Source organism: Aquila chrysaetos, chromosome 9 (genome assembly GCF_900496995.4).
Source record: "Aquila chrysaetos chrysaetos chromosome 9, bAquChr1.4, whole genome shotgun sequence".
NCBI lineage: Eukaryota > Metazoa > Chordata > Aves > Accipitriformes > Accipitridae > Aquila > Aquila chrysaetos.
This window is the reverse complement of record NC_044012.1, coordinates 40532884-40557025: the sequence shown is the minus strand read 5'-3', so window position 1 is coordinate 40557025 and position 24142 is coordinate 40532884. Positions and strand designations below refer to the sequence as shown.

Here is a 24142-nt window from a genome sequence, read left to right as displayed (position 1 = left end):
CTTTTGTATTTATTTCTATACATAAAATATTTTGTGTTAAAATAACAAAGAACAAAATTAGCAAGGAAAATACACGTATCATTATCAACCATGCTGTTTTTTTGAGTAAAACAGAACTGAGGATAAAAGACGCGAGTTATTCATAGGTTTAAAGTCAACTGGCACTCTGATATTTGGCAAGCTAGTTAACATCAGTCCTTCCTTCCTTGACTTTATGTGAAGTATTTACAGTCACTAAACTGATTGCTTCTTGTCATACTTCATAGAGTCTTGGAATAAAGTGTCCCAGTAGGGTAGTGTTTTTTAAATGCAATTAGGTGCTGTTAGGCTAATCAGACAAGACTGGAAAAGAGGTAGCATAATCTTCATTAAAACTGATTTTTGGTCAACCTGGAAACCTGTATGAAGTTTCCCATGTCCAAATTTTTCAACTGTTTAGATGCTTTTATGACCAGAAGATTCTTCAAAAAACTTTTGGAGAGTGGAAGGAGTGGTGGACTGTTTGCAGAGAAAGGAAGCTCAGCCTCAGAGCAGGCAGCCATTACAGGTTTGTGACATGACTTCCTATTATTGTGTGTATATTATAGCAGTATGAGAAATTTTCCTTAGGTTCTGAAGGAGTTATTAATGCCAGTAAGCAAGTTACATCAACAGTACCTCTAGGCCAAGAGCAATGTCTTCATTGCTTATTTTCATATCTATCTTCTCCTCTTTCTTTTTTTTGTTGCTGTTGTCTTAGGATGAAGTCAAAATTTCCTATCCAACATATCTTTAAAGTGCAATTGAACTTGCAAGAATCTTACTTCTAGGCATTGGTAGCTATTTCACTGAATAGTGCTTTTTTCATTTTTCAGGCATTTACTCCAGAATTTGATATTCAAGGCTTGGAGAGCCTATGTATGCCAGCAACAAGGAAAGAGGAACAAATACTGTGTTGCAGAGTCTCATGGTAAGTGAAGTGATGGTAACTACCTTTATTTGGGGACATACTGAGATGGGAGTTTCCAAAGGAAATATTTACACAGAATCTCTTCCCTTGTGCACGTTTGCATGTTGACCTCCCCCACCCTATGGAAGTGTAATGCTTTTAGGTACAGATGGTTGTCTGTCTAAAGCTGGCAGGGGGGTTCTGTTTGATGCACTACTGTGTGGCTATATAGTTATTTAGGGATGTCAGTGAATAAGCTTAAGGGCCTCTCCATCTGCTCTGGATTGCGTTGTTTGTTTTTGGGGGGGTGGTTTGGTTGGTTTGGGTTTTTTTTTGTTTGTGTTTTGTTTGTTTGTTTGTTTGTTTTTTACTTTATCACAGTATGTGTTCAAATAAATATTTTTTGTTAGAATGTGTTGCTGGAATTCTGTTATCAACTGTGGCTAGAGAAATTAAACAATAATTCCCTGTGGTATTAACTGCACATATTTTATCTGTATTCAGTATTCCTTCCAGCTTGTATCTTGCAATTGAAAAGCAGCCCAAGCTTTTGAAGTGCCCCTTGTCTTATTGTGTAGATTCTTTGTTCCACAATGGATTTGTCCTGTTGATGACATTGCTTATATTGGTTGCAACATCCTTTGGTTTCAGGGAATATGTTTCCCTGAAGGGTAAGATGACCCTCTTTTAAAGATGATGCTGTGGTTTTCGTTCTGTGCTGATTTGCAAAATAAGTTAACTGCTCTCTTTGCATATGCATGTAGCCTCAGAATATTATATAGACTGGCACCTTTCAAAACGAGCTGATAGGCTATCTAGATTTCCTTTCTTATTGAGTGAGGCCAGAGTACTTGCAGAAGCAGCTGTGTGTTACTTAGTCAAAAAGATAGAAAAGCGGCCTGTTTTAAGGTAGGTTAATACTTGATTCACCAGATTACAAGGAAATCTTTAAAAAGTGTGGTGGTTTTTTTGGTGTAAGTGTGGAGTGGCATAAAATCAACGGTGTTTTTTCTAATAACTTTGCTTCAATAGTGTCAGTTCTGACAAGCCAGACTGTTGTGAGGAGAAAGTGCAGTGCACTGCATAAAGTGGTAAACTGGGATTTGTGACACCACTTCTGTTTTTAGCTGTGTGACTGACCTGCTAAATAAACTTGACTTGTTTCTGGTTGATTTCTCTGCTTGTAATAGAGAATAACTCTTGAAAAGCCACTGATGAACCTGATGAACTTTTTTTTTTTAAAACGAACCAAAGAAAATCCTGTAATTCTTACCCAATAAGGTTGTTATGCTGAATATTGTTATACAATTATATACCCTGTAAGCACTGAAGACAAAGCAATGCCGTTGTCTGATAATTCACGCTGCTCTGAACAAGTGGCATGATGCTGTCAGCGTTTCAGAGATTCTTGTCAGTGTGGCACCCTCAGCCAGGGTGGATGGTTGTGGCTGCGGCTCTGGTGGCTGTTGTTTCAGCGTGTCCCACGAGGTGTCACTGCGGGTTGAGGGGACTGGAGGTCGGGGACAAGTGGTGTTATGGAGTGGTTTAAAAATGCCAGATTCTTGCATGAACTTAAGATGCTGTAATTTTTCTGTTATGCACAGCAAAGAAGCAAAAATTGCTGAGGACCTGGCAGCACTGGCTTGTTTATGTTGATGTTCAAAGGACAAAACATGGGATGCAGTCTGTGGCGCTGGCTTTCAGGGAAAGAAGCTGTTTGCGGTAAGAATGGAGTGGAAGTAGGCAGAGGGGTGCTGACCATAAGGCCATGGTTTTTACCTGTGTTCTGTTATCTTTTCCTGTAGTGACTTTTTTCCATATTCGATTTTTTTTTTTTTGAAGGGTGTGTGTGTCTGAATTCTTCTGGTATGCCCATAGACTGTGAATGTAAAAGATTGTTGTTCGTACCTTTTTCCAGTGAGAGGAGGGTGATTTCTTGCACCAAACTATGGAACCTGTGTTTGAACATGTCTGTAACATTGTTTTGGCAGTATATCATGGGCAGTGTGGAGAAGACGACACTACCAGAACAGCATTGGACGTAAAATGAATATTTTAGCTCTGCAGCATTGGGCCCAGAGCCTGCAATTTCGAGTAAGTCCTAGGAGCTTCAGCTACTACCATTTCTAATGTTTAAGTTGCATGCACATGTGACTAATTTTGCAGATTAATAAAAAATAGGCCTTATACTCATTTGCTTTGCAAATTGCAGTACTTATGATGGAAGAACATATTAGGACATGAGGAAATGGAATGAAGCTGTGTCAGGGGAAGTTCAGATTGGACATTAGGAAAAGGCTCTTCACCGAGAGGGTGGTCGGTCACTGGAACGGGATCTCCAGGGAACTGGTCACAACACCAAGCCTGTCAGAGTTCAGGGAGCGTCTGGACGATGCTATTAGATGATTTAGTTTTAAGTAGTCCTGCAGGGAGCTGGACTCAATGATCCTTATGGGTCCCTTCCAACTTGAGATATTCTATGAAGAAGGTCAAAACAATATTTTTACAAGAAAAATTTCTTTACAAGCAATTTAGGCAGAGCAAACTGGATCCATGTCTTATATTTGCTGGGAAGCAGACTGTCCAAAGGAATTATTACTGTCTTATACAATGCTTGATGATAGTGAAAGCATCAGAGTTGTCTCCACCAGAGAAACTAGCCACAGGTAAATAAGAGGTAAAAGAAAACAGGTGTGTGAGTTTGCAGCTGTGGCATTTTGAGCAGGGCATGAAGGGTAGTTGCATCCAGCTCTCTAGAATGCCAAACTCCACAGAGGTCCAATCCACTATCCCATTAGGAGGTAAGATAGTACTGGTCAGCTGTTTGATGGCATCTTGCCTCTTTGTAAGACAACATTTCTTATGTCCTAATGAATTTCTGTGAGCATGTTTAACTCAATTTGGGGTAAGAAAATACAATCCAGCATTTCATGTTCTTGAGAGGTTGTCAGCTCCTTCAGTAAATTGTTCGGCTTAGCTGATGTGAAAATAGTGTGCTTTTCTTTCTTTCGCTGGAACTGTGGCTTTTTGTCCATTTCGTTAAAAGCAGGTGATGGTATTTAATTTGGCCTGTGCTGTGAGATGGTAACACTGCCTGTTTGAGGCCACTATTCTACTAAGGAGATAAACTTGTGACTTGGGAAATCTTACCGTATCTCAAGATGTGATTCTCTTTTATATAAAAATACTCTGTCTGAAAGAAAGCCTGTTGTCCAAAAAGTAATATTTTGGCCTTTTAATGGGAAAAGTGCAAAAGTATCCAAAAAAAAGGAAAAAAGTTTGATATCGACATTCTTTGACCTTTTCTATGCTGATATTCATTTGGTGTGTGTTTGGTTTTGTTTGTTGTTTTTTTTCCCCCACTTGTGGGGAGGAACCTCACTGCTCATGGCTTTCACCTTTAGATGTTACATGGAATTTCCTATTGCCTGTGTGTTCTTCCTCTTCTCTTCTTTGTTCTACTTCCCTAATCTTGTCCCTTTTTTTCCCCTTACTGCCCTGCCTCCTCAATTGTTTGGTCAGGCTTGGTTGCAGTGGCGAGAGCTGTATTTATACAGCCAGAATGACAAGCAGAAGGAGACTAGGGCAGTAACTCACCATCGGCACTGGGAATTAAAGAGGTGCATGGAAGCGTGGCTAGGATACTTAAACCTCCACAGAGAAAAGAAACTTCAGAATGGTGAGTGAAAATGGTGAGTTAGGGCAAAACAGGGCTCAGCCCCTTTGCTTAGGGCACAGTGATTTTTTTTTTTTTTTTTTTTTTCTATTCTAAGAGAGGCTGTAATGTTTCTGCTTGCTCAACAGATGATGAGGTGCAACTTGGACTGTACACTGTTACAGGCCTGGCTAGCTAAGGTTATATAGTGAACTGTTGGGAAGATCACCTGCTTTCCATTTGATTTAAAAGAAAATGCTTTACAGTTCCCTTGACAAAAACTTGCACATTGCATATTATATTCTGACTGAGATAGCTGTGAGAAGGATATATTCAGGACTACTATCAGTCAATCTGTATGTGGATTTTCTTGATAATCAGACAAATCACAACTCATACAGGATGGTAAAGATTATTACACCAGTTCTTTTGTTTCTTCCCTTGAAGCCACTGGAATGAGTTCAGGCACTTGTGTGAATTGCCTGTTGATTGGTGGTAGTAGAAAAGAATCCAGCTTGGATATCTGGGAACTAGTAATAAGAGTATGCTGAAATGTAAGCAAGCTTATGTACGTTGAAAAAGTGATGCAGTGTCTTAACTTCCCCTTCTTAAGTCAGTACAGCACGTTCCTGCTTTATAACTGCCTTTGTGATCAATAAGAACAACATAGTCTATAGCTGAGTATTACTGTGAATTCTTACCACCATTTTTCAGTTTTAGAGTTTCTGTCACTTCAGAACCAGTGGCTGAAATGTCATGGCCTCATCTGAGATGAATGAACCCAGGATGGAACAAGTCATGAGTAATTTGTGTGTTTGTTTTCTAGAGCTGGCCCAAGAGCATCACCAAAGCAGGATAGTCCGGCAGTGTTTCTCTGATTGGCAGCTGTCATGGGAGTGCAGGAGAAGAGTGCATGCTCACCAAAAGGACATTGAAAAACTAGCAGCAAGGATTGCCTTATGGAGAGTCTTTGCACACTGGAAGCATTGTATCCAATCTGTATTTAGTCCCTAGCAGGGACAGCTTAAAAGCATTCCTGTGGGGGAAAGATCTGGTTAATAAGCAGGAATGTTGTGCAGTAGTGTGGGTGACAGCAAACCCTGTCATTAGAAGGATGTATGTAAGGCTATATTAACAATTAATAAAACTGTTGCAATTACAGTATGTTAGCCTGTTGACAGCTAAGAGCCTGCAGAAGATAAGTTTGGGGAGGAATTCCTTACTTAACAGTGAATCAGAAATGTATTGTGATAAGCCAGCAAAATCTAAAAACTTGACTGTAATCAGAACTTGCACAGGTAACAGTGCTTGGAAATTCAAATATTGAAGCAAATATAGATGGGGATCTAGTGCCCCTCTGTGGGAGAAAGTTGTGTATATATCAGAACGGATGTTTCTGTGTAAAAGATACTTTAACTCAGTGACAGATGTTGTACTGTGTGTGGAAGAGACTAGACGGTATGAGCTGGCTGAAAAACACTACAAGCATCATCTGTTGGTAAGAGCACTGTTATGTGTCAGGTGGAAGAGGCTGTGGAGAGGATTCGAATACTTCTGACTGGCAGTGTGCTTTTAATACTAACAGTGGTGTGTGGGTGTTAGGTGGGCGATGCACCATTTTCTGTCATGGTGAGTTTGGATCAGGCATCAGGTTTCTAAATTCCAACTGTTTTGGAATCTGCTGTTTGAATCCAAATGGGGAAATTGTGCTGCTCTCCAAAATAGTTATTCTTCCAACTGGGAAACTGGTGACGTAGCAGATTAATCTTGATGGTATTGGGCTACTGTGCTCCCTGGCTATTTCACCATGAGATTGCATTTTCCCCTTGACTTGCCCTGATATTTTTTTCTTTCCTTCTCCACTCTACCCCAAATTTTTCTGTCTGCTTACACTCTTTTGCTACAAGAATTATTTTTTTTCCCTCTGTAGTAATGCATACATGCTTATTTTCACAGGAGTCCAAAGATAGCTTATTGCATATGCAGGTAGTTGGGTGTCTTGTGGGTTTTTTTTTTTCTGTGGTTTTTTTTTTTGTTTGGTTGTTTTTTTGTTGTTGTTTTGGTGGGTTTTGTTTGTTTGTTTTAAAAAAGAGAGAAATCCTTGAAGGCTGTCTGAAAGGTGGGCACAAGGAAGCCTCTAGCTTTTTTGGAACTGAATTATTTTCAAGCGTGGATCAGTACCGATCATCAAAAGAATGGCAATAAACCCGTTTGGATCATAGACTGAAAACATTAGTGACTATAAGAGCACTTTAAGGCAGGATGCTCTCATAATGCGATTTACCACGTTCATCCCCGAATCAAGGTATTGTGGGATTGTAGACCAAAAGACCTTGTGCAGAGGAGACCTAAAAGGGAAGTGGATCTTTTCTATTTTTGATAAGGAGCGAGTTATGAGTCTTGAACTGAAGGAGGAGATGGATCGGGAAAGGACTTGGGTAGTAGTGTTGATAGCCGAATAAGGAGTTCGACGTCTTGCAGTAAAACCCTGGGAAAGTGGAAGGGAATTTTAGTTTAGCTGGAGAAGTGACGATTTGTGAGAGGAAATTGATGAATGGTTTTGATTACAAGTTCGTAAATCTTAGCTATTGCAAGGAGTAGCATCAAACATAGATTGTCTGTAAGGAGCAGCCGGTTCTAAACTTACCAGTGCTTGCTGATTTTGGATTACATGGAAGTTGTGTACATTTCTTGTTGTTACAGAAACTTGGGTTTAAAGGTCTTTGGCAGAATGTCATGAACGCTCGTCTTCAGCAAATGAGAAAAAATCTGTCACACCGTCAGCATCAAGTTACAGTGAGTTTGACTTTATTTTTCGTCTTGTGTTAGTTTTTCTTGAGCTTTCCTATTGGCTTCCACTTTCACCTACAAAATACTTTTTTACTAAATCAGTGGCTGTGTTCCTAAATACTAATAGCCACAGAAAATCTCCTGTGTAAGTCAGCTGTCAGTCTTAGATATGTTATTTTAGTTTTCTGTTTTCCTATATTTATGGTAACTTTTTCTTTTACCAGAAAAATTCATACCAGGTTATAAAACAAGCAGTTTCAGTAGCACATTTAATAATTTCTTTCTTTGCATTCTTCTCCTCCCTCGATATCTATGTTTTTTCATGCCTTTGTTGTTTTGTTTCAGATGCTGCAGAAGTTCTGGAACCGTTGGAAGTCCCGTTTGGAACATGAGGAAGAACAGCAGCAGCAGGCCTTAACATCAGTGGCTCATGCCCATTACAGGTACGCAGAGAAATATTAATATAAATTTGTGCAAATGTGGGATTTGTGGGCCTTTGGTTCTCTTTTAAAATCTGGTAATACCTTTGGGGGCTTGACCATCCTAGTGCCAATTGCTCTTATATTTTCTATGAGTAATGGACAATTTATGTCTCCTGCTTCTCTGTGAAATGTGAGAGGGAGATTGATTAAGCCTAGCTCTGAGGCTTGTTTAGATTTAAGAGTGGGATGTTTTACTGGTAAGAGCAGTAGGTTCCAGCATGAGCAGGGACAAAGCTCAAAATGCTTACTGCTGCTTTACTTTGGGGAGGAACAGGGGGAGTTGATGGCTTGTGTATGCTACCCCTGCTGCTAGAGGTACTCTAAGAGTGAAGGTAAGGCTTTTTTTGTAGAAGCTAAATTTATTTAGTTCTAGGAATAAGTCAACATTAACAAAGCAGTCAGAAGGCTTTCAAATTTGACCATGTTTGTTATGATGAAGTTGAAAGGGTATGTATTTGATTCTTATGCTTCCTTTGTCTGTTGGGTCTTAATGCTGCTTTCAGTTGCTCCCAAAATTGCAGGATGTGCAAATACTCTAAACCTTGTTGCCTTAGAACTTCCTTGATTTTTGGGTGAAGCTTAGCTGGAGAGAATGAGACCTCTACAAGACAGGTCTGTGCTACTCAGTACAACATGCTGTACTCCACAATGCTCAGATCCTTGGGCTAGAGTTGAAACTGAAAACACTTCAACCACAATACTACGGTGTTGCTCTCAAACAGATGAAACCTGTTGAGATGTCACCATGTTAGTATATTAGTGCAACGAACCACATAGAGTTGCTTGGTTTAAATTAGATGAGGGGTAATAAAGGAAGTAAGGGAACCTTCATTTTGCTGTGCAAGCTTATGCGTGATGTTCTTTATGAGCTTAGCACAGCCTGCACTCAAAAAGATACTTGATTTTACTACAGCTCAGAGAACTACCTTGTGGCCTAATCAGCATCTTCAACTCAATAAAATTTCTATCTCATTTCTTTTAATCCTCCCAGCAGAGTTTGCTTTAAGTATTAAAATTTTCTTGATTAAGAGGGGCTAATCCTACAAGAGTGACTGATACACTTGGTACTGAATTAGAGTTGATTCTTGTTTTATTTTCAGGGCATAATTTTTGCACAAATCTGTCAAATTGCCCGATGGCTTGGCATCAGGATCAGTTTGGTTTTGCTCAGAGGTCACTGAAGAAATAAGAAATATTACTCTGGTTACAACTGACTTGTAGTCAGTTGCAGTATGTGCAGTTGAATTCAATATGAAACAAACAAGGTGTGCCTGCAAGCTTTAATTCTGGCTCCAAGACCGTTGTGGGACTCATAGGAAAAGAACCTGCACTCAAAATGATGATACTGGTTGTTTCATCAAACTGATGATACAGTTGTTTCACAACTGCAGTTGCACCAAAATAAATCCATTACAACTGCTGGAGTTATTCTACTTTAAGTTTGCAATATGAAATTGAGTGATATTACTGGGAATCTTTCTTCTTTAGAAGTGCTTGGCATTTCTGTTTTCTCTTAATCGCTGCTATGGGTTCTCATCACCTCTTAAAATTCAACTACTAGCCTTTGTCTCAGAGCAATGATAGATCTTACTAACTACTTTTACTGGCATATTATGGAAGGACAGACATGCACAGGAGCTACAAGAGTGTGTACTCGTTCATTGTAGAAATCAGAGGTGGGGGAATATTGATTGAGAGGAAAAAAAGTATTTGCCTTTTTTTGAGATGCCTTAAAGGCCTTGCCTGGGCTTGTATTTTTACCCATGGATTCAGTGGTGAGTCTTCAGGTAGATTTATGATTTATGATGCTACTAAAACCTATTTCCCATTTTCTGTATTAGAATACTAACCAAAAAAAAGTTTGCTTTTCTTGGGAAAGGGTATGTTTGGAAATATGCTCTTACAGTGAGTCCCCTCCTGGGACACTTTTTCCTGTGTAAGTTGAGAGAAAAAAGTGTTTTTCAACATCAAATCTTCTTTCCTAGTAGACGTGGAACCTTGTACCTTTCATTGGCAGAGGTTGGTCACACCATGTGTTCTAGATTCATACTGTTTTGTTATCAGAAGCCTGGCTTCACAGTTGAAAAGCAAGCTGCAGAAAGTCTGTTTTGCCTTGGATATTGGCTTGCTTTTTGGGAGATTCACAAAAAGGTTTGGAGGGCAGGCTGAATAATAAGGGCAGCTGCAAGCAGTTAAGAGTTTTTCCAACTGGTGTGAGAGTGCAGCTGTGGTGCATTAGCTTACCCTCTGGAGACAAGGAGAGAGAAAAGGGTCAAATACTCAGGAGGTTAAGCTTAGTGAAGATGAGTTGCAGCATGCAACTGCTGCAATGTAACTTATGCCTCTCTCACGAGGGAAAGGATGAACAGATGGTTTGAAGGCTCCCATTGGTTCTGTGGGCATACCTTGATTTCATGGGTCGGGAATGTTTTTGTGTGCAATCTTTTCTCTTTAGAAAGGGTATAAATGAAGTCCTATTTCCTGAACACAAAAGAACAAATTATAAGAAGTGTGTTCCTTGTTCAGAGGTCCAGGGCTGCTTTTCAACCAGACCTAAGTAAAACTTTCATGGCAGCTTGCCAGAACTCAGCTTCTCTGTTGGTCTCTGATGCGTGTACGTGCTGTCTCACAAGTCAGTGCCCCACTTGCTGTGTCTGGTGGTAAGGCCTACGAGATACCCCAGAAAAGCCATCAGTTGAGATTTGTGGCTGTCTACGGATCAAAGACACCCTTGCTGGCAACTACCAGTACCCTCCAGGAAGACTTACTTAACTCATATTGTTTACCAACCTATAAACTTGTAATGAGCTCTAACAGCTACCTACCAAAAATTACCTGGTAAGAATCCAAAATATCTTTTGGGCCTCTTTAGACTAGAGAAGAGCTGAGACTTGCTGACAATCTAATTAGTACGCCCACATGACTGAGTTCTGGAAATAACTGATGTAGTTTGAACTGCGTGCTATTTCCACTAGGCTGTAGCTCAGACTTCTGGACTAGGACACTTCTACTGTATGCTTGTTCTGTGAGAGATGTATAGTGCTCCATCACAAATATATATTAATTGCATTTTTGGGATACTATTTGATAGTGGTTCTTGTGCATCCCTGGGGAGGAGGCAGACTAGCAAGTATTATCTTCATCTAGAGAGAAAGAAGCTTTGATAATGAGGGCAACTAACCTGACCTTGTTCCTAAAAGAAAGCTTTGGTAGAATCCCTTCAGTGTTGAGATCAGACCATGCTGCTCTTTATTATTTGTTGTTATAATTTTTTTCAAGTCCTATTACAATGTTTGTTTGTTTCATTTTTAAATAAAAAAAGTAGAGTAGGATTTTCAAAATACTTCCAAGGGAGGAGGGAGTGGACTATATTTACAGTGGAGAAGAAATAAAAGGTTATTATATAAATTTTTCTTTGTGTTTGTTTATAAATGAAATTAATTGGTCAGAAGTCAGAAGAATCTTTTGAATTACCTGAATGAAAGCAGGGAGTTCTGGTAACTTCAGAAAATTCATTGATCTTGTCTCATGTATTCTGGGTAAGACTTCAGGGGGCAAATTGCATGTTTTTTTAGCACAGAGAATAATGAGGACATATAGCTGCCTGATTTCCAAAGAACACTTGCATGATATGAAAAATCAAGTAACTGTTTAAGTTGTAGATGGATTGGTCTTTTGACATTCATAAAACCAATCTCTTTTCTGAAGGAATTCTCTCCTGTGCTGACATTCTCCCTTTTTGCTTGCAGGAGGGTGTTGATGAAACAGGTATTTGACACGTGGTTGCTGAATGCCTGCAAGCAGCACGAATACCGAGTGGGAGAGGAGAGGGTAAATGTAACTCTTTTACCTGGCCTTGCTTAGGAGATAGAGGGGATGATTTCTTAGTCACTGTCTGGGAACATGCATTAGCATGAGATGGACTTGAGTGTTGTAAATTCCGTTTTCCCAGGTGGGGGATCAAGTCAGGGGACAAAGAACCAATATTTACTAATCACAATTTTTTAAGTTAAGCTGTTTATTAATAGTAGAAGCTGTTATTATTAGAGGATAGCTATTCACACAGTTCATTCACTTATTCCCTCACCCAGTAAATATGTGTGTGCATGCTCTCTCGCACACTCAGTCTGTTTCATAGTTAGCTGCTTGAAACAGTAATAGGAATAAAAAGCCAACCCCAATCTATTGAAGAAGTGTAGGGTTGTACTGACAAGCTAGTTGCTTCTAGGTAGGTGTCCATAAAGACCCTTAAGGGGTCCTTCGTATCCTGAGATGTGTGTATATATATATAATCCTGTAGTCTTTATACATAGCAGCCACTGCTGCCTTTTATGTGGTCAGGTTTACACAACTTATAGTTGATGGTAGCATGTGTGGGTGGCCTTGTGCAGATATGGCTGGCTCCTGGTGTTCTGAGATTATCGGTTCTTGCAAATTCAACAGGACTGGTTTCTGGAGCTTATCGGTTCTTGGGAGTCTTTCACATGCTACTTATCAGCTTGTATTTTTCCTCTCTTTGGCCCACTGTTTTCTGGTAACAGTTTCTCTATCCGCATGCATATAGATACCTGTAGAACATGTTCACATAAACTTGTAGCAAAGGGCCTTTGATGACATGTCCATTGCTGTTCAAGGTGAGGAGAGGAGAACAAACATTGGACAGTTCTGTGCATGTCATCTTCAAGGAATTCTCTTCTGTTTGTAACTGGCCTGCGTCATGAATTCATTGCCACCTTCTTTCCGTTATAGGCTGTACTTCATTTTGAAAGACAACTATTGCGTTGTTGCTGGCGCTTCTGGCATAGAAGAACAGCTGCGTGTTTGGAGGAGCAAGAGGGCTTGGTTCGTGCGAGAGATCACTACAGCAACCTGCTGCTGCTAAAGGTTTTCGGTCTGTGGAAGCAAAATACTCAGGAGAGAAAAACAGAGTAAGAAGTTTTTTTAAACGGGAGAATTATTTGGATTGGCCTTGTGGTGGCTTACTTCTAAGCATTTCATTCACAAAGATTCTGACTCCTTATTTGTGCTTTGGAAACTACTAGTTTGTCTTTTAGTAAATGACTTACTGAAAATAGCAAGTATGGATTCAAGTCTCTGCTAGAGAGATTCAGTAACATGGATTGCATTGTAGGAGAAATAATTAAATTATTTTTCTTATAGGAGGCTCAAGGAGATGCAAGCCTTAAGATTTCAATATTCAAAGTGTCTGCAGCAGACTTGGAACAAGTGGAAGGAGGTGAGAGAGTTAACAGATGGGGAAGAGCTTGAATCCTTTTTGTTATGTTCAGATTGCTTGTACCCATATGGCTAGAAATTAAATTGTTTATTTTAAATACTAGTCATTCCTAAGCTTTCCTCCCTTTCCAGGTGGATAAAACCAGTTCTGTGTGGGCGGAACAGGAACTGTGTAAGGAGGAGAGGGAGTCCTTTGACTTTTTGTTCACTTGTCTAGGTATAGTGAGAATGGGACCATGGTTCAGGAGGTTTATCTGGGAATGTCACCAGAGTTAGTGTGATGAAATTGTCCCTAGCCAGTACTGTGTATGTTCTTCTCAAAATTTTACTTAAGTTAAAAGTTTGCAGCAAGGCCATGGTGTATGGTCTGTAGTTGTGTACAGGTCATGGCAGGCCCTATCAGATGGCACTTCATTCTTATGCTGGGCCTTTTCCTTACCGTGATGTGATGTACCAAATGTGCCTTGCAGCATGTCTTGAGAATCTGTGAGAAATTTTAGAGTTGATGCTAGTCTGTTGGTCCAGAACTGTTAAGCTGAGTGAATTGCGTCAGTCTTCAAGAGTATTCCTAAAAAGGGCAGAAAAAAAAAAGCCTCAGCTAGGCCTTTTGGAGGAATAGCAGAGTGCAGCACCAGTTTGAGTGAAAACATATTACAGCAAGATAAAGCATTGATGTTTCCCCAGAGACTGGGAATGGTCCTTTTCCCTCTGCTCTCTACCATTGCCTGTTTTCCCTCCATCACGGGTACATGTGGTTTTTTGGTTTTTGTTTTTGTTTTTTTTTTCTCCCCTGCATTATAGTACGTGGGACATCAACGTGAGAAATGGAGGAAGTTGGTGCAAGCAGACATGCATTATCGGCACACATTACTGGGCAAGACCTTGGCAGCCTGGAAGGTAGAAGGGAACATCCTTTTCTTTGAGGGACTTGTCTGTGTGTGCTTAAGTGTTTCAGTGAGAACTGAAGAGCTGCCACGCTGTTTTACTCTAGGCACTTACACACCAAGTGTGGAAGGTAGAATGGAGGCTGTTGTAAATAGGGTTGTGTAAGCTCTAGCATTGCTTTCTGGAGCAAAAGAACCAGTCTAATCTTGTGGCTTTGGTGAAGGGTATATAATAGCTAGCATTAACTAGTGTGTAATGACTGTTCATCTCAGAAAAGCAGTGTTTGATTTCCGTGGCTGTAACTTAATTTTTTTTCCCCTATACTCTACTGCTGCTATTACTATCCTAAGCTCTGCTAAGAGTTTCTAGATGTCTCCTCTCCTCAGAGATGTTGGCAGTTGAGGGAAATTTTACCTCTCGCTGGTTTTCTTGCAGAGTTACCAACAGAACGTACAGTGCATTCTATACCAAGTAGCTGAAAAGGAGAAACAGCACGCTAGACTACTGCTGCGGTAAGCCTATGTTTCGTTGTGCAGCGTGAGAAGTGACTGCACTGCAGTCAAATTACTCTCTTTCACTGCCACATTTGTAAATTTTTGAGTGTTCAGTGCTGGGAATTGACTCTACTGTGCATTTATTTCTGTGCAGGTCATCTAGCTAAAAGAAGTCAACCTCTTCCTGGATTGCTTTAACTTTTTTTTTTTTAATCTCTGTTTAGTCCCATAAGAGACAGCAGAGAGCAAACTCTATCATTCCCTGCAGTGCACGGATTCTGACTGCTATGATATTAAAGCAGTCTGGAAGATGTAGAGGCTGTCTTGAGTTACAGGGAGGAGAGCGATTAAAGATAATATCACTTTGTGTTTGTTGTAGTTGCTTTAGTTTTAACTACCTCATTTGTTTTAATGCACTACAACTTGAGTCACTTGCAGAGCCTGATTGACTCAGCTTAAGATGCTATATTTAAGGGTGTGTTCTGTTTTTACACTGCCTTCTCTTCAGCAGAGACCTGAAGGGGCAGAAGTTGATTTGCAAGTCTGAGTTTGTAGAGGCAGCTGGTTTTGGTTCCCCTGTGAGTGAGAAGGTGCCAAATCCAAATGAACAAGTGAGAATCATTCTTAATGGTTTTTGTTTGTTTTTTAATTTTTTATGTATTTTGCCTTCAGACAGCTTCTGTGTACGTGGAGAGAAAATACCCTTGCTCTTATACGTGAAGCTAAGGCAACTACTCGGGCAGATGAGCACTACAGGAGAGCAATCCTGTCAAAGGTAGGGTCTGTAGAGCAGATACCAAGGTCTAAGTACAGATGGTAGTTTAGGCAGGGGTCAGGTAATGCAATTAGAAGGACCGAAAACTTAATCTAAGAGCCACTACTAAGAAAGGTCTAAAATGTGGGAGTCCCATCTTATTTTTACAGGCATCTCTGAAATTTGTCTCTGAGTGACCTCATGGTTTTTCCTCTTCCTTTCTTTCTCCCCATTTCCTAGAAGAAAGGGAAAACCAGTAATATGATACTGCTTAGTAGTATTACCCGGGGCAGGGAGGACGGGGTGCGGCGTGGACAGACGGATGGAAAAGAAGGATGCCTTGAAAAATGCCAGGGGACCCTCTTGAAATACTGTTGTATTTAATTTGTAGGAAATTTGAACTGTCTTGCTGAGCCTCATGAAAAATGAGATGGAAATGGTTATGGTGCCAGCAATGTGGAGTACATTGCTTCCCCTTCCAAAGAACATGGCAGTGTTAGTCTGTATCCTCTCTCTTGTTTGCATTACATCTTTAGGTGTTGCTACAGTGGAGATATACTGCCTTGCTACAAGTGCGTTGCCATCAGCAGAAGGCGACAGCTGTGTTGGAGGCCAGAAAACATTTGGATATAGGTGAGCTGATGGAGGTATTAAACTCTCAAAAGACTTAGTTATCTGTGTACGATCCTTAGAACGATATGGGTTAGTAGGGCAGTCTTTTGTGTCATCGCACAGGTGAAATGACTGGATGGTCTATTAAGCCTTCAAAGGACGTCCCCATATAATGGGGAATGACTTGGGACCCCAGTGATCTGTTGAAGGCTGCTTGTGTGACTTTGCTTCTCTATTGGTTCCTTGTCTATATAAGGGATGTTAACACTTCCTTCCTCAAAGGAATTTTCCATTACTAATTTTGAGAAGCTCAGACATCTCTGTTTTGAGGGCAGTGCAAGTAATCTTATCAATTACTGCTTCAATCTTTCTCTAGTAATTAATACTGAAAGGCCTTCAAACTCTGCAAGCATTTTCATGGTACCAGCCACATTCTTGACATGAGAAGAGCACAGAGGGCAAATGATTTCCTAAAGATTATAAAGAATGTCAATGGCAGCAGGGAAGATTTGCACGTCATGGCTTGCTGTCCATTACCTGAAGTGTTTCATGATCTTTCTTCCTAGTGCTGAGTATTGTCAGTGTTAAGTATTGCTAAAACAGTCTGGAAGAGTAGCTGATCACTTGATACTCTCTGAGATTAATAATCTTCTTTTGGTACATTAGTTAATTTATCTTCTCCTAACAGTGCGTTTACAGACCCTGTTTCTTCACTGGAAGGAATTAACTAGGGAGTCTCTGATGCTGAGGGCTCAGCAGCAAAGGGCAGTACAGCACCACCAGCAGCACCTACTCCAGAAGTACCTGGTGAAATGGAAGGAATATCATCAGCAGCGTGTTGGGAAAATGGTGAGAAGGATCAGCAACCTCCCCAGCCAGTGACCCAGGGTGGAAAGTTATGAGTGTGGAGGAGCAGGCCATGTGCCCTGGTGAAGGGAATGGTAGTCTTGGCTGAGGAGGAGCATGACAGCCTTGTGCATTGAGGAGGAAGGAACATGCCTGTGTCTTGCCTGAAGAAGCTTTGATAGAACTAATAGACTTAAGAGATGACAAGCTGGGCTTGCCATGTGTGGGATCATTTACTCTTAATGAAATGCTTGCTGGGCTCATAGATACTTGCAAATGGGGTTACACTGTAAGGCACTTAGATATTGAGGGTGGCCTCAACAGAACAAAAGGAGGGTGATAAAAAGCTGTTTGGTACCTCTTCTGCTCTAATAGCATTTGGCTCAGATAAGTGGGGTTTGTCTGCAAGTGACTCACTGTTTTGATTGCCTTACAGCTACTGCAGAGACAGGGAGATTGGCTAATGACTCGTAGACTTTGCTCTGCTTCCTTCTCTTGCTGGAAGACACAGGTAAGGAATTGTCCCCTGGGTAGGTATCTAGCTCTTTGCTGATCCTTATCCCTTCTCATTCATATGCCATTTATGCATGAGGACCACAAGAATTTATTTAAACGTTCTCTGGATTTTTGGTTCCACTAGCACAAGAGAACCTTGCCATATACTGGGTGAACTGAGTACGTTATTCTGCTATGGCTCCGCCAGCACTTTGTGTTTGGTTGATGCTCTGGCTAGCATTTCTGGTGTGGGATATACAAACTCCTGACCTGGTTGCTGTGCAATTTTTTTCCCTGATAGCTGTTGCGGCAGCGATGGGAAAAGCGGAAGACGGTGCAGGCATTGTGGCACTGGTCCCTGTCACTGCAGAGAAAGGTAAGGGTGTGTGGGGGTCAGGGGCAGACAAGTGAATTTGCAGATGTGCAGATCATACGCAGATTTGACTGCAGTCAGCAGAATGTGCACTGAATATCTGTTTCTTTTTATCTTTGGGGTGCTATATGTTATTTTAGGATGCTGGAAAGCTGTCCCTAAATCCTCTTATCTGATTAAAAAATTTGCACATGTTTTTTCCCATCCAGCCTCAGCTGACTTAAATCCCTGTCCTTTTGTCCTTGTCATAGTGTCCTGCTGTTGCTGTAGCTCTGCCTATTGCTATCTAGTGGAAGGGAAATTGTTCCTGTCTGCAGGGGGAGTCCCTGGCCTGGAACCTGTCTTTGTAACACTCCCAGCTATCTGTTGTTCATGCTATAGGTATTTGATGCTTGGCTCACATTTGCCAAGGGGCAACAGCAGAAGAAAGATCACGTTGAAGAAGCCACAGGAGTTTACCACACAACTCTTCTGAGAGAAGGTGTAACCCCGGTCTTGAGATACACTGCTGGCACGGAACAGTTGCAAGCCCAGCACCAGCTGAAGGTGAAAGAGACAAGTGATTGCTCAGATACACCCAGGACTGGTCTGCTCTGATCCTGTGTGTGTGTGTTTGTGTGTATATATGTATGTTGGAGCCCTACATCTCGGCTCTTGTTTGGATCTGACATACACTTCTGCCTGTGGTTCAAAGCAAAACACCCTGTCCTTTCATTCAGCTGAGACTAGAGCACATCAGACTTATGTTGCTAATTGGGAACCTCTCTTAATGAAGCTTTTTCAAAACTGGCCAATTCCTACTGTAGACAGTATTGCCGGATGAAACCTTTGCATGTGGCTAGGATCTGGTCTCTACATTCTGTGCTAGAACAAAGCATTAGAGGCTGCATCTAATCCTGTCTTAGCTTTAGCACCACTTATACCTTCAAATGTGGGCTTGTGGCACTTCTCCCTTTGCGTATCAGCCCAGCCCTGTGTGTGGAAAGGAAGATAGGGATGCCTGTATTGATTGCTCTCTTCCTGCTCCTGGGCAGCTTTCCCAGCTCTTTTTTGGGTTTTCAGGACACTAGTCGTTCCATTTGCTAATGTGCAGCCTGCCTCATTGCAGAAGTACCCATTTAATTCTCCTTACCCAAATGTTACCACAGTAGACCTAATTTAGCTTAGAGAGCTGGTATGGCTGTGAGGTCGTCGGAAATCTCAGTTCCTTTCTGTGGTGTTCTCCCTGGGTGGTGTTGTGTTGCTTCCTACTCTCAGCCATCAAATGCCCTACTATACTTTATGTTGGCAGGCAGCTGACAACCTTCACTAGTCAGTGTATCATTGTGCCATGCTGTGGAAACAGAAGGCGCTCTCCAAGAAATTAAATAAGCCTTGTTCTTTTCTGTCACCTCTGAAGAAGCAGGTGACATTTAAAATGCCTGATGTTAGCCTTGAGACAAGAGGACATTTAGCAGAGGAAGAGCCATGGCCTTCAAAATGCAGTCATCTGCCATTTCACCTTGCTGATGCGGACTCAGTTCTCAGTGATCTGTAAGTGTAAAGCTCTAGTCCCTCCTGCGTTTCTCTGGCATATATGTAGTTTTGCATATATGTAGTCTATCTGTGTGCGTTTCTCACTTTTGTATTCCCAAGTTTTCACACTGATGATTGAGTGACCTAGAGCTGTCACTGAAGCTCTTCTTTTTTTCACTGAACTCATGTTTAGGGTCTGATGAAATGATAAACATCAAGATCCTGGCTGTGCAGAAACTGAACTTTCTTCTTGCCCCTTTCTTTCCCCTGGGGAAGCTTTTCCGTAAAAAATTCTTACTGATCATGGGGCAATTGCAAGGAATATTCTTCCATGAAGCTTCTGAGTCCAGGACAGGCGCCTTACAGGGAAATACAGTGAGAGCTTCACACTTCTTTAAGCTAGTATATGCTGCCAAAAGAAGTAGTTCTGCCTTGTTCAGTTCTGTCCCTTCCACCACTCCTTGTTTTGGCACAATCATTCATATGGTGAACCAGATTGCAACATTAATACAGGTTGAGATTTAATCTTTAAAAATTATTATTGCATGCAAGGGGAATGTTGCAGAGCAGGGATGAATGATAGAATAGGACTGTTTCTTTAGCTGCAATGCCAGCTTATGCCAATTTAAAATAATTATGAATCTGGGGCATTACTGAGTCTGTCTGTTCTTTTCAGAAATGTTATTCGACGAGCGAGGTTACCACCACGGAGGCCTGACTTTCTTCTGGAATCTCTAGAAAGCAAGGAACTGCTGGGACCTGCTTTTACTAGGTAGAAAATCTGTTTTTAAAAGTAAAGAAAAAGAGGGTGACTTAGAGTGGGCCTTATGCTATGCTTATCCCCTCAAATCCCCTTAACTTCGTAATAAAGAACATTCAGTAATTATGGGACTGTGCATTGCTCTGTACTATCAAAAGGCCATGGTGACCTTAGAAACTTTAGGTTTCTTACATGAAGCAGACAAGAATAATGGAACTTTCAAGTTAATTAAATAGCAACCAAGGCCTTTGTTGCATTAGTGACAGATTTTGATGGAAAGATAAGGCACATCACTTATTTCCAAAATTAATGGCCTGAATTAATAAGTTGCCTTTTCTGTCAGTCTTGCCACATAAACTCGAAGTTTGAGTTGTCCAGGATGCTTTTTGGCTTATAGATCATATTTGTTCCACAACAGGTTTGGGTCTGGATTTAACTGATCTACCGGGGAATAATTAATGACTCTGGTAATGCAGAGCCAGAACTGAATATTTTGCTCTGTTTCAGCTGAATCAACTTTGCTGCTCTAAAAGGAGCTACTTTTTTATTTTTACTTTCCCAAAAGGTCTATGCTGCTGAAATTGTTCAACTAAGCAGTAGTTTCACTATCTTGAGTGTTCTGCACTTTTTTTAGTTATGGTATCACTTCTTAGCCCTGAAAGTGAGGGAGCTGAAACTGCTCTTGCTATAGAAGCTGAAATTGCTTTTAAGCAGATGTTTAGACTGAACTTTTTTAATGAAACTGTCCTGTAATTAGCTTTAGAGAGGGGAAATATCTATCAATTTCCTGTCAAAATCCATCTGAGATTGTTGCTTCTGCTCCCTTCTTTCTCTTGTCCCCAAACCAAAATAAGGCAGGATTTTGTTAATGATTTGGATTCACAGCTCTAAAGAAATTGTTTCAGCCTGGATTAATGTGTAGAATTTGGAGCAGGGCAGGTAGGAGTAATGGAAACCTTAACTGCTTTGCTGCTTTTTTTGGTTTTTTTAAACCATTGTGGTGGGCTGTTTTTTGGTGGTTTTGGGATTGTGGTTTTTCTTTTCTTTTCTTTTCTTTTCTTTTTTCTTTTCTCTTTTCTTTTCTTTTCTTTTTTTTTTTTTTTAAATTGGGGTTTCCCCTGCATATTAAAGCAGCTAACTGGGAAGCTGTATGCAAGGGAATAACAAGAACCTCCCTTTTTTTTTGCACTGACTGCGAAGTACAAGACCAACAGGTTGCAACGTATAGGGACCTCATCCTTCTTCCCTTACAGATCAGAGGCACCCTTTCAGCAAACATCTGTGAAGAAAAGTTCTGCACAGACTGGGAACTTAATGCTAACACCTCAAATGGAAGAAAGTACTTGTAAATGTGTCTCTCAAATGGACAATACCTCTCATTCCTATCCATCTCTCGTACATGCTGCTCTCCTGTCTGTACCACCGTGGACAAATGATGTGCACCGTGCTGTTGAGAGGCCAGAGCTATGGTCTCCTTCATCTTTCATGCCCCAAATGAAAGCTGGAGCAGAAATGGTGAGTGTATTGCTGAAGGAAAAATTAGTGTGCTTACTGGGCTACTGTCAACAGGCATGCTGCTTATTGCCAGTTTTTCCTGTGGCTCCTCTGAACAGCCGTTCTGGTTGTTGAGCTATTCTTTTCTTGTTCTAGCTGTTATCTTAAAAGCTGACCAAATTAACTGGCTCTGAATGCCCAAGAACTGTTTACCATCAGTCTGAAGCAATATTTCGTTAGCTGACCAATCCACATGTGTGTTAGACTGTAATTCATGACTTTTTTCCTGGTCTTGTGTCCTTCCTAGCCAGATGCTTTTCCTAGCAATTGACTTGAGAGTGCTGCTGCTTCAAAGAGTTCAGAGCAGTTAGTTTGCCAACCGGATTACAGGGATTTAAGAGTAACTCAGTTTAGGAGTAGAGGCTATAGCTGAGAGTCTCAAAAACTGAAATTCACTTCATCTGCAAGTAGGTGCTTGCATGTTAAACTCCTCTGTTCCACACAGAATGGGAGGTGTTAATCCTGATGAAATATCTCCATGCTAGAAATGAAAGAACCCATTTCTTAAGCTCTGCTTCTTCTGTGGTATTTTATGAGAAGGGCTTAGTGACTACAGGGGGTGTCTGAGTGTGAGTAGGGCTTAGTAGCTCAGGTACATCCTACTTGTAGGGCTTACTCAGGAAAACCCTTTGAGAAAACCAGTATCATTCTGACTTTGTAGAGAGGTCAGCCTGTGAGTGGTCACAAAGGAGCCCGTTCCCAAGACTCTCAACAGGACTCTGTGAAGAAGTTGCAACCAAACTTGCAGCCACATTTGCTGTCACCTGAAGACTTGGTGGGAAAACGGAGTCACCAAACTGCAGGTAGGTCCTCAGATCTAAACCGTAGCAGTTGTGTGTCCTCCTCCGATATATGCAAGACTGCAAGTCAATTCCACAAAATGTAAGGGAGACAAGGCAGTCTTGTATGCCTGCATCAGGTGAAGAATATCAGCCATTCCTTTTCAGGATGGTAATACAGTTTTGTGGATTCTGCTGAATCAGCGAGCTTAAAACCCTGTTCTAGGGATTGGAGGATGGGAACAGCTAGGGGTCAGCTTTTAGCAAGAACGTGCTCAGGCATTCATGTATGCAAGGCTGAATGTACAGCAGAACTCGCTTCAGGAGGGAAGAATTCACCCAGTAAGGTTCTCTGTTTTCCCCATACTTACGGTATGGTTGTAAAGGGGACGGATGGTGTCTAAGCACCTCTCAGTGTGGCGTTTTTAATGACGTAAGGGCATGAAATTTGTGTTCCATGGGACTAGACTTACTACTTAGTTCTAGAGTAGATGTAAAACACTAAATTGTGAGTAGGCCAAAATAGCATTTGTAGTACCAAACCATTCACTAGAGCATTTCTTATCTTTTTTTGTATGTTTAAACTGAGTCTTCAGTGCTTGTAGTGCTGTCAGGACTCCTGCCCTCTCACTGTACCTGATCTTTGGGTGAACAGGTACATGTCACAGGGTGACAAAATGTGTGAAAAGGACGCGGGAGGGTTCCATGTTTCCTGTCTACTAACCTGACTTTCCTTGATAAAAAGAAACAGCTGAAGTCTGCTCTACTTCCATTGCTTGTGCCTTGTATCTTCCATTCAGCTGAGGGGGAAGAAAGGGAGCGTAGTTCCAGAGAAGAAGTGGTGTTACAGAGAAAGCTGGAAGTTGAACTCCAACACATCCAACAGCAGATGCAGTACTACTTCAGCAGGAAGCAAGAACTCAAGTATGTTGCAAAGCCCCTTTAGCCAGACTTTCTTCATGCCATCAACTCAATATTGCAATTTTTGTATGCATCTACTTTGAAAATAACCAGTCTGTTCACAGCAGAACTGTGAATGAAACAGAGGAAAAGTTCTAGATATTTTTATTTTCTCCTTTTAAGAGTTCACTCCAGGTGGGAGAGTACATGTGCAACTTCTTTTGTAGTCAGCAAGTGGTTTAATTATACTTTGGCAGCTCTTGGAGAAAGCATGACAAAGGTGTCATTGGGTGTAACCTGAAGGCAGTACAAATGAACTTGGCAGAGCCGCTGAAATTTAGCTTTTAGTTCTTTTATCATGAGGAGTGAAAATTCAGCTTTTCCAACTGTCAATTAAAAAAAATATGGCTGGTGTTTGACAACGTCTCTATTAGAACAAGAACACATTTGCAAAAATGCTTCAAGGAAAATGGGGCTTGGAGGGGATTCAACTGTCAGGAAAGGAAGAAGTCAGGAACTAGGAGTAGGAAATGGAGACAATTTTCAGACAGATTTCTCTGCTTTCCAGCATCTTTTTTTTTTTTTTTTCCTGCTTCTCTTTTATTTAAAGACTTTTACCATTCACTGGTTTGAGACAAAAATTTGGGTCTTATTGCAAGTATCAATTGCAAGTCTAAGTTGGCTTAGACTGCTGAGCTCCTAACTGGGATAAGAATCCTTCTAATCCATTTTATCAGGTCCTGTCAGCAGCAGGCACAGATTCTACAGAAGTGGCTAGAAATGAGCACGCAACCAGAGGACCAAGACAGTGTACAAGGAGTTCAGGAAGAATTGGATCAGGTGCGTAAATAGCAAACAAATTGAAGTTACTTAAGTGATTATCACTATGCTATGCACTTAGCCTAAAGGCTAATGGTAGTTACTAAAATGCCAAGAGAAGGGAAACTTGTAATCAGAAGTGGGCTGATGAATGAGCAGACCAGACTGCTGTGTAGATGCATCTTCCTGTTTGTTCAGAAGTGTAACTCTAACTCCCATAGACCTTTCTAAGGCTATTTCCAAGCTACATAGCAGGCTTTAATAGA

At 41.0% G+C, this 24142-nt stretch overlaps 1 protein-coding gene across 5 annotated transcripts in view; it reads left to right on the top strand.

The window, feature by feature from the left end:
• The window catches only part of SFI1 (SFI1 centrin binding protein), a 31138-nt gene that overhangs the window by 6466 nt on the left and 530 nt on the right, over positions 1-24142 (top strand). For 3 of the 5 annotated variants that reach the window (XM_030024347.2, XM_041125688.1, XM_041125689.1), the window contains 26 exons: positions 440-547; positions 855-949; positions 2533-2650; positions 2920-3022; positions 4451-4607; positions 5410-5571; positions 6011-6081; positions 7287-7379; positions 7719-7816; positions 11605-11686; positions 12605-12783; positions 13016-13091; positions 13892-13987; positions 14411-14487; positions 15142-15244; positions 15760-15856; positions 16524-16684; positions 17118-17192; positions 17478-17552; positions 17931-18095; positions 18949-19082; positions 19741-19836; positions 21078-21339; positions 22040-22181; positions 22958-23081; positions 23795-23897. In XM_030024347.2, coding sequence (XP_029880207.1) covers positions 440-547; positions 855-949; positions 2533-2650; positions 2920-3022; positions 4451-4607; positions 5410-5571; positions 6011-6081; positions 7287-7379; positions 7719-7816; positions 11605-11686; positions 12605-12783; positions 13016-13091; positions 13892-13987; positions 14411-14487; positions 15142-15244; positions 15760-15856; positions 16524-16684; positions 17118-17192; positions 17478-17552; positions 17931-18095; positions 18949-19082; positions 19741-19836; positions 21078-21339; positions 22040-22181; positions 22958-23081; positions 23795-23897 — 3052 coding nt within the window. The remainder of the gene's footprint in view (positions 1-439; positions 548-854; positions 950-2532; positions 2651-2919; positions 3023-4450; positions 4608-5409; positions 5572-6010; positions 6082-7286; positions 7380-7718; positions 7817-11604; positions 11687-12604; positions 12784-13015; positions 13092-13891; positions 13988-14410; positions 14488-15141; positions 15245-15759; positions 15857-16523; positions 16685-17117; positions 17193-17477; positions 17553-17930; positions 18096-18948; positions 19083-19740; positions 19837-21077; positions 21340-22039; positions 22182-22957; positions 23082-23794; positions 23898-24142) is intronic. The other 2 variants (XM_041125687.1, XM_041125686.1) reach the window with 2 other exon arrangements.